Source organism: Catharus ustulatus, chromosome 4 (assembly GCF_009819885.2).
Source record: "Catharus ustulatus isolate bCatUst1 chromosome 4, bCatUst1.pri.v2, whole genome shotgun sequence".
NCBI classification, from domain to species: Eukaryota; Metazoa; Chordata; class Aves; order Passeriformes; family Turdidae; genus Catharus; species Catharus ustulatus.
In genome coordinates this window covers 76,132,190-76,145,854 of record NC_046224.1, presented here as the reverse complement: position 1 = coordinate 76,145,854, position 13,665 = coordinate 76,132,190, and the positions used below count along the sequence as shown (strand labels likewise).

Sequence of the window (13,665 nt, the reverse complement as noted above, 5' to 3'; positions counted from 1 at the left end):
CTTCTCACCATCTCTGGGTATCTGTGCTTAGTTTTTTGTTTCAACTTCAGTTGTGTAGCCAAAGTTATGATTACAGTCCTTATAAGTGAATTTGCTAAAATTGCAGTAAAATACTAGAATTGCTGTAGATTCCAGCTTGTTGGTACAAAGTAGAAATGCAGTGGAAATGGGATCAAATTAATGTAAAACGAACACTGTTAGATGAAAATGGACAAGCCATAGAGAGCACTTGCACAGAAAGGAGTAGTATTCAGCTGGACTCATGTATTTGTGTTTGCTTTCTTTTTCTTTGTTCTGTTGCAGTTTGGTTTCAGACTTTAGTATCTTGTCAGGTTAATAATGATGTGGTCATTTTTAACCTGACAAGATACTAAAGGGTTTTTTTAGTAGTTTAGTAGGTTTTTTTATCATGTGTTTTGGTGATATCAAAACATCAAGGAAAGGAGGAGCTCCCAGCAAAGCTCATGTAAGGGTTTCCATTCTTTGGACATACCAGCTGGGTTCTGTAATCTCTACTGAAATGTAGGTCAGGCAGCTACTGCTCCCGCAGAGGCCCTCTCATCTTTCTTCCAGCTCACCAAGTTTCCAGGTGTTCTGTTCTGTCCTGTGCAGGGGAGAGACTGCTGAAGGCATCACTCACATATTGTATTATGGTTTTGTCCACAGGGAACAGTGTTCACTTTGGAATCCGAAGAGGAAGAGTATCCTGGGCTCATAGCAGAGGACAGCAATGACATCTACATCCTGACCAGTGACAACTCAGGGCAGGTGAGCCCCCCAGAGTCCCCCACCGTGACCACATCGTGGCAATCGGAGAGCCTGCCCGTCTCGCTGTCAGCGAGTCAGAGCTGGCACACGGAGAGCCTGCCAGTCTCCCTGGGACCTGAGTCCTGGCAGCAGGTGGCTATGGATCCTGAAGAGGTCAAAAGCCTGGACAGCAACGGAGGTGGTGAAGAGAGGAGTGAGAACAACTCTTCCAACTCCGACATTGTTCACGTGGAGAAGGAAGAGATACCCGAGGGGATTGAGGAAGCAGTGGTGCCGGCCGGCACTGCAGAGACCACGCAGGCAGCATTTCCAGAAACCTCTGCTTCTTTACAAGAAATAAAACCTCCTGAAATTGCTGCTGCTGAAAAAGCACATCCCTCCACACTTCTGCGTACAAAACAGGAGGAAAAGGGAAAAGCAGCTGAAGAGCTTGTTGAACCTGAAATCCCTGTGTTAAGTAAACCTGTCCCAAAGCTAGCCCCATCGGAAGAAAAGGCTGCACCAGAAGTCGAGAAAATACTGCTTCCAGGGGAAAAAAAAGTGGGGAAAGAGGGCCATTTGGAAGAAATAGAAGAGAAATCCTCAGCTGCAGAGGAGAAGCCTATCCTATTGCCAGAAGGGAAATCTATACTGCTGTATGGTGGGGCTGCTGCAGTCGCTATATTGGCTGTGGCAGTCGGAGTAGCGCTGGCGCTTAGGAAAAAGTAACAGAGCTCTCTTGAGGAGGAGGGGGGAGAGAAGAGAGCACATCCAATTTTTGTAGTTGTGTTACCTAAAGGTTGAGCTGCCTGCTGTTTAATTGGACATTTGAGTAACTCAGTGCTGATGAGGTGAGGTTGTTCAATAAGCCTCCAGCTACGGACAATCATGTTTTTAGTAGAATTGGGGCGGGGATTGGTTTTTGGTGATTAAAGTGTGGGGGTATTTTTAAAAAAAAAAATCTGCAAATTTAAGAACTTAAAGTGCAGGTGCTGAAGAAAGGGGTGCTCATATTCTAGGAACTGGAACAGAGAATCCCCAGGGGAAGGGGAGAGCCAGCTGCTGCCAACCCCTGGAGATTCTGGCTTCTCAGATTGACCGCTATTGCAGCTGTGCTGTCTTGTCACTTCCCGTTGTTCCCCTGAGCCCCTCCTAGCAAACATTAGCCAACCTGAGTCCTGTAGCGAGAGGCTGGTGTCCCTTTTATCTCAGCTTCCTCTCAGGTACAGCACTGCTCCTCATAACCTTACAGGTTCCTCCTAAGCCCCAATGGGACAGTGCTTATTCTTACCTCTTGGCTCACAGTGGTTTTGGCCCCTAACGTTTACTGGAGCCCCATCCTGTGAAGATGCTGCCTCTCTCTAGCTGTATTATCTCTGAGCATCCTGGTGTTCCTGAGGCAGAGGTGCTGCTCAGGAGGATCGGAGGGACACTGCTTTTTGCCGGTTTGAGAATCCATTTGCTCTGCTCCTGCCCAGCCCACTTTACTGCAAACCCTTCAGTTACCAGAGGTACGAAATTCATGCTGGACACGGTGCCGTTGGGATCAGTGCTCTGATATCTGGTGTGCATTCAGCAAAAATACAGCAAAACCATGTGGAAGCAAGGCCAGTGCCTCAAGTGCAATTGAGACATTAAACGCTCTGCTGTCCTGTGTCACGCTGCAGTCTGCATTGTCTTTCCCAAGTTAAGCACAGAGTGTATTTAGTCCTAACTTGGTCTTGCCTGTGACAGAATCCCAGATATATAAAGCAATGGATTCTAGTAACTGAGCAAAAGAGCATTAAACATCTCTATCTGCTTGTTCCTGACCTGGCCCAGAGTGGTGTTCAGTGCAATTTCTTTTGTGACTGTGAATCTGTAATTAGCTGAACTGACAGGTTCACACATGATGAGAAATTTACTTGGGCAAAAAAAGGAAATCCCCCTTCCTGCAGTCACAACACTGGAGGTGTGCGTAGAGAGAAGCCTTTCAAGTATTGCCCTGTCCTTAGTGGAATCCAGCTGCAAGTGTTCCTCTTTCAGCACATATTTGTGTGTCTGTCCTTGCCCATACTGCAACTCTGTAGGCAGCACCTTGGGATTCCCAGGCACAACTGTGGATGCATCTCTGAGGGTTGGTGCTGGCACTGTGGCTTAGACCAGATAGAGGAAGGTGAAAGGGAACTCGTGATGATGTAGAAAAGGAAACATGAGCTTATGGGAGTCTTCGTAAAGCACAAAGACAAGGTACTTTTATTTCTAAATAACCATATCAAGAGTACATCTCCTGATGAGCCTGTTTCTTAAGGGGTCTCAGAATGAAGAGATCTTAGCATATTCTCTATTTTAGGATATTCTTGCTGCATTTTCCTATCCCAGGATGCTGGAAAGTTAGTCAGAATGTGTCAGATTCTGAGGAATTATTTTTGTGTAAGCTTTTGTGAAATGGATTTTCTAGAAAACTTACTGGATTTTGAACTGTGTGTGTGTGAAGTTGAATATTAAGAGGAAGGGTTGTGTATATACTGCTGCTGTGGACTGAACTTGGGAGCTCTGAACTGTACTGTTGATCATTGATTGCTCTTCTTCCATGTACAAAACATAGCAGGTTGGCCTTATCAGAAAAAAAAAAAAACCCAGATCTTTTTATCACATTGCAAAATGGAATTGACTTTTTTTTATTATTTTTCGCCATTTTCTGGTTCCCTGCTGGTACTCGTTGCTGTGCTGTGTCCCCAGAAGGGGTCACTGGGACCTCCTCATGCCACAGACTCTGGTGTCTGCCTTGAATTTCACATGTTCAGAAAATTTCCTGTATGAGTCTCTTTCCTCTGGGAACACTCCAGTAGTTAAAAAGGTCAGCTGTGGGTTGAGTTTGCAGAGTTTGGAGTCCTGTGGTCAGAGCTAGGATCACCAAAGGGAGGATAAGCTCAGATGGCAGTGTTCCTACAGACCTCAGAGGCTGCTCTGTTAACAGGTGTGAATTAGAAAATGGAAGTTTTCTTTCCCCTGTCTTCTAGTATATTACAGTAATCTTAAACTGCAAGGTCCGATTACCCTGAAAGGTGTGATGCAACCTCTTTATGGATCTCTTGTAGCTGGCAGAGGGAAGGCAGGAGCTATAGACTTGCAAAAGGGCATATACAGAACTACTTTCACTTGTGTTGCTCATCCCCTTCCCAGAAGTGCCTCAATATCTTTCCTCAAGTGGCCTGTACTTTAACAAAATATCTACCTTAGACCCACTCTGTCTTCACTTTCTCCTTAGCATACCCTAAAGCTGAGATGCTAAAGCAGCAGAGGACTGGATCTGTAAAAAAAGTGAGAAATACTTAAGGAAGTGCAGTGGGCATTATGCTCAATAAGGAACTGTCAAGGGAAAGGCTTTCAAGGTAAGATGCAACTTAAATTCAGCTATGCTTAATTCTAAGCAATGCTTAGTTGGGCATTGTGGCTGGGAGCTGAGTAAGGACTTTGTTCAGCTGGCACTGCAGGAACAACAGGCTGAGAGCACAGACAGAATTCCTCTGTTGCCCAAAAGCCCAAAGTGGAGATGCAGAGCCAGGTCCCAGCCCATGCTGCAGCTCTTGTTTGCTGGGTGGAGCCTGGTGGGCTCCTGCCTCCTGAGCCCCTTGAGCTTCTTCAGGAGATCCAGGCTGTGGGGCAGGTCAGTACTACAGGACATCCTTGCTGTTTCTGAGGGCTTCATTTTTCACTCTCAGGCAGCTGCAGCTCAAGGGCCAGGTGGAAGCTGCAGTTCCGAGTGCTCTTACACAGGACAAGTTTTGCTGGAGTGGTTTCTCCTCTTTCAACTGAAGTGGTAAGGAAGGGATTTAAGCTAAATCAATACACAACATACTTCAACTGATATGTGTCAAAAAAAGGCATTTGCATCAGCATAATGAAACAGTGCAAGATTTTCATGTAGACAAGACTCAGAAGAAAATGTGACTATATTATTCTTAGGGAATATCATGAACATGCCTTGTTTTGCCCTTGTCTGCTGTCAACACCTCCTCCACTGCCTGCAGGGGTCTGCTCCCCACTGCCTGACAGGTTTATTAACTATTTCTTCTTGTCCTGTTTATCCTCAGGTACCTACTTGTTGGCAAGTTACACTTCTCTTTATCATGAAACCACCACCCCATTTGATGTAGTTCTCAAAAACTGTGGCTTCCTGCAGTTCTGCTAAGTTAAAATGCTTCTCTTCAGGGTAGTTTCAACTTGATGTTCTCCAGATTTTCACCTCTCCTCTATTTGTAACAGTAATAGTTACTCCAGCTTCAGAACACAATTGGCTGGGTTTTTACCAGAACCAAAAATATTTTTTGTGTCTTTAATTTAAGGATCAGACAATTCAGAAAATGGGTATATTAGTGATAACTGGCTAATTTCCTCTTTAAACCCAGGCTTGTATCTTTTGGGTCCCTACCAGAAAATTTTCAAGTCTATTCATCACAAATGTAAGCCACCTTTATTTTTTTTTTCTTCTTATCCTTTTTTAGGAAAAGAGGCAGAGAGATTTCCAGCTTCTCATTAGTACAAAATCTAAGGAATACAATATCCAAATCAGTCTGCTGAGTTAAAACTGAAGAAATGCAAAAGCAGTGGCCACACACAAGTGAAACTCTGCCCCCGTGTGTGCAAACATAAAAACACATCCATCCAGCCTGCATGCTGCTCTGGTTTTGTTTGCATTATTTATGGCATCCACAATGACCATGAAGCTACAGGACACCATTTCTCTTCCACACTCACATGTCTTTGCATTATGAAAGTCCTTTATGACTGCACTGGCTGCTGAAAAACAAGCCATAGAGATATGCCTGCTGCCCACAATAATAAAACAAGGAGAAGTGGGGAAAAAACAACAAAAAAAAAGCAGTTCTGCAGTTTTACTTGAGGGATGATTCTGTTAAGACTGGGGAAAAACTGGGAGTTAATTTGACTTCTCATGTTTGGCACACGTGCACTGTGTGAACTTCCCTGTTCTACCTTGTGCCTCAGTGGATACCAACACCTTTGGGGAGGGTGAAAAGTGTGAATAACAAGGTTTATTTTTTTGGTAGGTTTTAAAAGGTTTAACAAAAGATAATAAAGTAAAAGGTTATAACAGCTAGGAGACACTTTTTTAATTTATTAGTCCATTGTATAGTCATAGATGTATTGCACATTTTTGAACTTTTTTATAAATTATTTTTTCTATTTCAGGAACTGTTTTACATGGCTACTTTCTGAGTTTGCTTTTTTAGAGTATGTTTCAGTTTTGGCTGTGGCTTTTTTTTTTTTTTAGGTTTTTTTTTTTTTTTTTTTTAGTTTTAATTTGGGCTGTGGCTTTTAATTTTTATAGATGCTCGGTGTTGGTAATTGGCATGTTAGTAGTAGGTGTTTTTACTGGGTGTTATTTAATTAAGCAGGTAGTTAGTACAAAGACACTTTATTAGCCTATGTTACTTTCTTTTACAACCTGACCTCAACCCTTATCTTTTGATAAGGGAAAAGTCTGCAGGAAGCAGATCCACAATTTCATCAGAGGTGTCACGCATTTTAAATAAAATTAACTTTAAAGTGCAAAAATCTCAATGGCAGAAAGTTTTCTGTCTATTGTAGGAAAAACCCAAAACTCCCACCCAGAAGTGCACAAAGGGGCGGGTTGCACTGTGGGGACACAGATCCTACCTGGGACACTCAGGATTTTCCTCTGCCATCCCTCAGCACCCACATTGTCCCCTCCTCACAGCCTTGTTTTTAATAGACAAATACAAGAATTATCACAAGTTAAAGTTTCAAAAAAAAAAAAAACTTGAGAAAACACAGATGGGTGGGACCTCAGAGGATGCTCCGGCTTGATCTGAACTCAGTGCAAGAAGGAGGCCAATGTCTTAAAATCAGATTAAATCTCTACCCCCTGTTTTATTCCTGCCTTAACAAGCATCTGGAACTTGCAGCAATGCACACCACTTAGCAACATCAACATTCTGTTCCACCATACACTTATTTTTCTCATCATCTGACAAACCCAGCCACACCTTCAGGCCAGAACCAAGAGACACCTCCTGGGGGTTGGCACGGTTCTGGGCAAAGCCACCCACTGATTGGCACAAAGCAAAACACGATACCTTCTGCCTAAAATCCTCTCTTCAAAGGCCAAGGTGTCCCTCATGGCATGCCTGGGTAAAAACACACCACTGTACATATTTCAGTTTTATGTTTGTACCTATTGAATAAATTCTTCAGGTACAAACAGCAAAGGATCCCAAGCAGCCCTAACAGGCTGTATTGTGGAGCACTTGAAGGAATAAATTAATCTATTTGTCATTTCACTTTCAACACCTCATCCGTACTGCATATTTTGCCTCTCCAAAGTTGCAAAGTCAGTTTATAATGTAAACTTAACCCATTTATGTCTACACTTGGGTGTTTCCTTCTGAAATACACTTGTTTCCTTCTGAAGGCAAAGGGACAACGTCATTGTGATATTCGCTGAAAACGCAGTGTTCTTCAGTAGTCTTGAAAACACACTAAAACACGCTTTCACTCAGCATTTAGAATGAAGTGGTTTGGATTGATCATATCCGAAATCACTCGCGAATTCACCCCAAGGTGAAACTACTTGTCCTACGTTTGTGTGTGTCTCAGGGAACCCAGGGGGTGTCAGAACACCCGGGGACAAGACGTAAGGCAGAAATGCACGGACAGCCCGTGGCACAGGGGTTGCAGGAGCCGATCCCTGCCGGGATTCCAGCGGCGCTCTGCCCTTTCGCTAGGGAACTTGGCCCTTCTCTGCGGGAGCGTTCGGAGCGCGCGCGGACCCACTCCCTCAGCAGCTGCCCCTGCTGCATCCGCCATGGCCGTCCGCCGCGCTCCATTGGCTGCCGCCCCCGCAGCTGATTGGTCGGCGGGGCGGGCTCGCGCAGAGTGGGGGCCGCTAATTGGTTGGTGCGGCGGGCTCGCGCGGGGCCGCGGCGCTGATTGGTTGGCGTGGCGGGCTCGCGCGGAGGGGGTGCCACTGATTGGTTGGCGAGGCGGGGCCGCGGCGCTGATTAGTTGGCGCGGCGGGCTCGCGTGGAGTAGGGGCCGCTGATTGGTTGGCGCGGTGGGCGGTGCTGAGTGGCCGCGGGTGCTGGGCAGACATGGCGGCCGTTGCTGCGTACGTGCGGCTCGGGGCCGGCGCCAGCGCGCCCCTCATGGGTCTGGGCACATGGAAGGTGAGGCGAACACCGAGCTGCGGGACGGGGGAGCACCTCAGAATCTCTCAGCCACACCTGTCCTGCCCTTTTCCCCTTTAGTCCCCCCCAGGAAAGGTGACAGCGGCGGTGATGGCTGCCATCGATGCCGGGTACCGCCACTTCGACTGTGCCTATGTGTACCAGAACGAGAAGGAAGTCGGGGAAGGGATCCAGCAGAAAATCAAAGAAGGTGCTGTGAAGCGAGAGGACCTCTTTGTGGTCAGCAAGGTATGGATCGGGTGGTCACGGATTATGGACATACTGGTTTTACCTGTGGTGATTTTACAGTAAGACCATCTAACATTTAACTAGAGCACTGGAAAAGTCTGTAATGTAAATGAGTTCATTCCTGATACTATTTTCTCGTTCCCTCTGCTGCCACACAGCCCAGAGCTCATTGCGACCTCATTCCACATCTCATTCCAAAGAGTAGGGAGCATTCCTGTGCTGTGCAGAAGACCTGAGCTTTAACCAGGAGCTCACAGTCTACCCTGCTTTTATTTCCAGCTGTGGTGCACCTTCCATGACAAGCCTCTGGTGAAGGGAGCCTGCCAGAAGACTCTTGCTGACCTGAAGCTGGATTACCTGGATCTCTATCTTATGCACTGGCCTTTTGGCTTCAAGGTACAGTAGCAGCCATGCCCATAACTTTGTTTCTTGTGGCTGGCTTAACAGCCCAACAATTGCTCTGGCTGACAAGATAATTACACTGTTATCTGTGCCAGCATTGTTCTGGTGCTCAGCTTGACCCTGGCCATGTGACTCGGGCTCTTGGTCTCTGCCCCAGAGGCAATTGCTTTCCCTCTGATCCTGGGAATGATGGCCTGAAAACTAGAGAAACTAGAGGCAGCTCTCCCAGCTCCAAGCATGAGGCAGGCTGCTTTCCTTTTCTCTTGCAAATCCAATGTGTGTTCATCTCAAAATCCCCCCTTGTGGGAAGGAGAGTTGTTTTTTGCTGCTTGTCTGCAATTTTCCTTTGTGTGCTACAGAATCAGAGAGCGAAAGAAAGCATTTCTGTTTTCCGATTCTCTCTTTAATCACCAAATCCTTAATGCAGTACTGACTGAACTGGCCTTGCTTGTAGGAACTTTAGTGTTGTTCCACTGAGACAAGAATGTAAAAGGTGAAACTACTGTGAGAGAGTTTAGGGCCCCCCCAAGATCAGTGAAGGAGTTGATGTCTCAGTTTGAATATTTCTGGTCGCACCATTTCTATCTTCCTGCAGCCTGATCCTTCCCCTTTCCACCTGTTGCCTTTGAGATGCTCATCTTTTTTTCATGCTTTATTTTGACTTTATATTAACAGAGCCATGGAAATGAAACTGTCTCATGATGACAGCAGTAAACAGCTGCTAAACACAGTTCAGTCTTGGCATCTTTTCATAATTTGTACACACAAATGTTCTTCTAGCTTTCCTAATGTTGGTGGCTTTACACTGAGTGTTGTCATGGAAGAACTGTCAGTGCACACAATGCCTCTTTTCAGTAGATCTGGTGTTGTGTAGGCCAAGTGTTGATACCCCCTGTAAAAAGAATAAAACAGTTCTTGCTAAGTGAGAACTAAAGAACAGCACCTGAAGGGAGCACATGTGAGACTGGGGGCTGTAGCTCTGACTGGTTTGGTTCCCTGTAGCTCTTTGGGTGAGCCATCACTGCCAGGGGTCCAGCAGTAAAACCTGTTCTTACAGAGAATGGTCACTGGCAAACATGCCTCAAATTCCTTCCACTTTGCGAAGGAATGACTGAAAGTAGATAAGAATAAGCACTCTTGCACTAGAAGTTTAAGATACTGTGGTTGTGAGCACTCAAGTTGACTTGTCAAGAGATTTTCAAGCGTTTTCTTTCTCACTGACAGGCAGGAGAGGAGCTGTTCCCTGTAGATGACAAAGGCATGGCTATCCCCAGCAACACAGATATTCTACAGACATGGGAGGTGAGTTCATCCCGAGTGGAAGAGTCAAATCTGTCCTCAGTAGTGGTGTTGGCTTCAGCAGTTGTAGAATGTTCATCCATGTATGCAGAATTAGGTGGAAAGCATTCACAGAAGTACACAGCAGCTTTTAAAAATGTGCTGCCCATGAGGAAAAACAGAGCATGTCAGGAAGAATGTGCTCAGTCATGTCTTCCCCACTGCATGCTGACTGTGCTCCTCTCTCTGCCAGGCCATGGAAGAGCTGGTGGATGCTGGCCTGGTGAAAGCCATTGGAATCTCCAACTTCAACCGTGAGCAGATTGAAAGAATCTTGAACAAGCCAGGACTGAAGCACAAGCCTGCAAATAATCAGGTACACTGCAAAGTGACTGCAGGGAAATACTTCTCAAGGATTTTAAAGTGCTGATTGCAGTTAAATGAGGAGGTGGAAAAACAGAGAACAAAGTAGACACAGCATGTACTTTAAATCTCTCTCTCTGGATATTTCTTCGTACAAACAGAAACACAGTATTTCCTTTTTGTCTCATCTTGTTGAACCACTAACTTTGGAGTATTTTCCTAGGAACCATTCTCTCTGGAGGCATTAAGAATCCAGATATGAGCAATCATTCTGACATAATGATTGACTCTTATAAAGCCTCTTAGAAAAAAATTCCAAAAAGCAGCTGAAGACTCAATGTAAAAGTTGGTGCCCTTTAAAATTAGTCTTGTATTGTCGCATAGGCCACCTGCAGGGATGGCTGAAGGCAACCTGTAATTAGGAAATTAGGATTCAAAAAAACCTCTGGAGCAAGGGAAAACTACAGTAGTTTCACAGCTCTCACTCTCTGCTTCTGTGTTGGCAGATTGAGTGTCACCCATACCTTTCCCAGGAGAAGCTGATTGACTACTGCCATTCCAAAGGGATCACTGTGACAGCATACTGTCCCCTTGGACGTCCTGATGGGTAATTTCCAAGTGGGTTTGTGTGATTTAAGTCTGAAGCATTCAGACTGAGTAATGGTGCAGGATTTTTTTTATATATATGTTTTTTTATTAATGGGATTAGATAGAATATTTCTGAAGTGATTCTTTGTTGTTTCACCCTTTTCTCCCCCCACTTTGTCTAGTTCTAAGCCAGAGGCACCTTCCCTTCTGGATGACCCCAAGATCAAGGAGATTGCAGCCAAGCACAACAAAACCCCAGCACAGGTGAGTAGGTGCCAGGCAATGGATAACACAGCAATTTAGGAAATTATGTCTGAGGAGAGGGAGCAGCCTCTGTGGTGTTACCTGTGAAGAGTGATGCTTTTTTGTCATGTTAACAAGCAATGCAGGTTGTCCATTCTGTCGCCTGCAAGATGTGCTATTACTGACTGGCCATCAGTCAAGAAAATATTCCTGACTCATCTTCAGTTGTCACTTCCCTTCTCAAATCTTCTTGCAGAAATGAAAGCCTTGTATATAGTGCAAACTTTCTGAGTGCTAAGAAAAGGAATTGACTGGCCCAAAACCAGAATGGAAAGATTCCATGGGGGCTTCCAACACTTCCCTCTTTGCTTTCCAGGCAGTGCAACCTGGACTGCAGGGAGTGGGCTGATTTGAAATGCAGCTCTGCAGAAGTGGGTATAGATAAGGAAAACAGCTGTTGGAACAGGAGGAAGGATTGAGTTGTCTGTTCTTGCAGGTTCTCCTTCGGTTCCAGATCCAGAGAAATGTGATTGCGATTCCCAAATCTGTCACCCCACAGCGCATTGTGGAGAACTTCCAGGTGAGGGATGAGGAGTGAGCTGGTTGCTGACCCTCAGGGATGGCTTGGCAGTGATCCTTTATCACCCTTGCCATGACCTCCTGCAGCAAGAGCACTGGGCTCTGTCTGAAAGTCAGGGCTACAGTGAGAACTGCAGTGAAGAATAGACAGAGCTCTTGGAAACAGTATGTTATAACCTTATCAGGCACTTTACTTGGTGTCTCATGTTCTTCTGTTTCTTCCCTCTGCCAGTAGAGTCCGGAAAATCCAAAGATATTTCTTTTCCTTTCCATGATTCATGAATCCATCACTTGTAACCAGCATCCTTTCTCATATGAGCTTGTTCTTTCATCTTGTGAATCTTGCTTCTGATTTGATGTGTTCAAAGAAGTTGAATCCAGCTGGTTTTCTCTTGCTAGGTGTTTGACTTTGAACTGACTAAAGAGGAGATGGCAACCCTTCTTAGCTTAAACAGAAACTGGAGGATCTGTGAAATGATCACGTAAGTGACAGTTTGTGTCCTTCAAACTCTTACATTTTCTGTGATCTTTATTCTGATCTTACAGGAACTGTTATAGCTGTTCAAACTGGGTATATTTTGAAATAGGAAATCATTTTGGGGATGAAGCATCTGTTGTTACATTTTAACTTATTGAATGGCGAGCATAAGTCCTGCTGTGTATTCATTGTAAATCCATTCTCTAGGAATCTTAGTATGCCTGGAATTCCAAAAGAGGAGTTTCAGTTGATAACTTTGGCTATGTCTATATGGGAGAAATGAGCATTAGGCAGTTTTAAACTTAGGATAGTTTTTTTTTCTGTGAGGTATTATAAATTGATTTCAGGTGGTTGGGGTGGGGAATGACTATCTGTTGTGCAGTAAAAAAGCACAGCTGCTTGAAGATACGCACCTTGCAAGTCTTGGCTGCAAAGCCACAAATTGCTGCTGTCTCTGTAAGCAGGGTGAATTTTAACCTTGTATCTAGAAAGTAACTTGTTACCACCACTGTTCAGTGCCTGAATCATAGAAAAAGGCTAGAACTTGTTGGTCCTGTAGGCTGTTTCTATGCTATCAAGTCTTTTATGTCCACTCTGCAGTTACTCAGTTCAGAACCTCCTTTGAAGGTTGCTCTGTACACCCACTGTTGTTATATATAGCAGTTATTTAAGCCTTGAGTAATCTTTCCTCTTTGATTTCCTCCAGGTGCAAAAATCACAGGGAGTACCCTTTCAATGCAGAATACTGAAGATGTTTTTTTTTTTCTGCCCTCTCTCAGACCTCCGGGGTCTAATGAGTTTCTACCATTGCCTCAAATTGTGCGCTGTGTAGCTTACACACTGTGTCCCTCTTGCCAGCCAAGGCACAGGACATGTGTTCAGTGACTTTGGGTTTTCTTCTTTGGTGGAAGGAAACTGTACTGTTGTTCTGAAGAACAAAATGTGGGCTGTTGTGATTTTCATCCCATGAGTGTCTCTGCATGGCTGAAATAGCAAAGGAGAAAAGAGAGGGAAGAGGGAACTAGCAACTGATTTTATCTACTGTCTTGCATCAGCACTACTTAGGCTGAAGGGTTAAGAATATGTAAGTGCAGGAGGAAAACCCATTCTGAATAATCACTGCCTGAAGGTAAAAGACAAAATTAACTTCTAGAGTACAGTCCAAAGCTTTCTGGGAAAGAAACATAAATGGGAGAATTGTCCAGACCTACACATGAATGCCAACTCATATTGGGCCTTATTTTAGTCACTTTTTTTTGCAGGCTGAAACTGGACAGAGATTGATGTTTAATTTCATTCTTGACCAAAATAAAAATACTTGGATTGCTGCTGGTTTGCAAGTTTCTGTTCTAATGTCAAAATTAACAAACCAAGAAGCTTGCATTAACAATGTAATTGAAAATAATCACCCCTATTCAATTTTAAATTATATCACAAGAACATTGAGATCTTGTCTTGATCAAAACTTGAATAATTTGGTGTAACAAGCGTTGACATAGCAATGCTGGGAAGAACAGTTGAGCAAGCCTTAGTATGGACTATGGGTCC

The 13,665-nt window shown here is 44.5% G+C and overlaps 2 protein-coding genes across 4 annotated transcripts in view; both read left to right on the top strand.

Annotated features, from left to right (window-relative positions):
- Positions 1-3,392, top strand: part of BCL2L13 (BCL2 like 13) — a 31,653-nt gene extending 28,261 nt beyond the window's left edge. For all 3 annotated transcript variants that reach the window (XM_033057992.1, XM_033057993.1, XM_033057994.2), the window contains one exon: positions 667-3,392. In XM_033057992.1, coding sequence (XP_032913883.1) covers positions 667-1,476 — 810 coding nt within the window. In that variant the 3' untranslated portion in view covers positions 1,477-3,392. The remainder of the gene's footprint in view (positions 1-666) is intronic.
- A 4,436-nt stretch (positions 3,393-7,828) lies between these two features.
- Positions 7,829-13,445, top strand: LOC116995968 (aldo-keto reductase family 1 member B1-like). The gene is made up of 10 exons (XM_033059110.1): positions 7,829-7,937; positions 8,019-8,186; positions 8,466-8,582; positions 9,813-9,890; positions 10,120-10,242; positions 10,736-10,836; positions 11,000-11,081; positions 11,557-11,640; positions 12,039-12,121; positions 12,824-13,445. The coding sequence occupies exons 1-10, from the start codon at positions 7,863-7,865 to the stop codon at positions 12,864-12,866; spliced, it is 954 nt and encodes a 317-aa protein (XP_032915001.1). The 5' UTR covers positions 7,829-7,862; the 3' UTR covers positions 12,867-13,445.
- Positions 13,446-13,665: the final 220 nt, after the last annotated feature.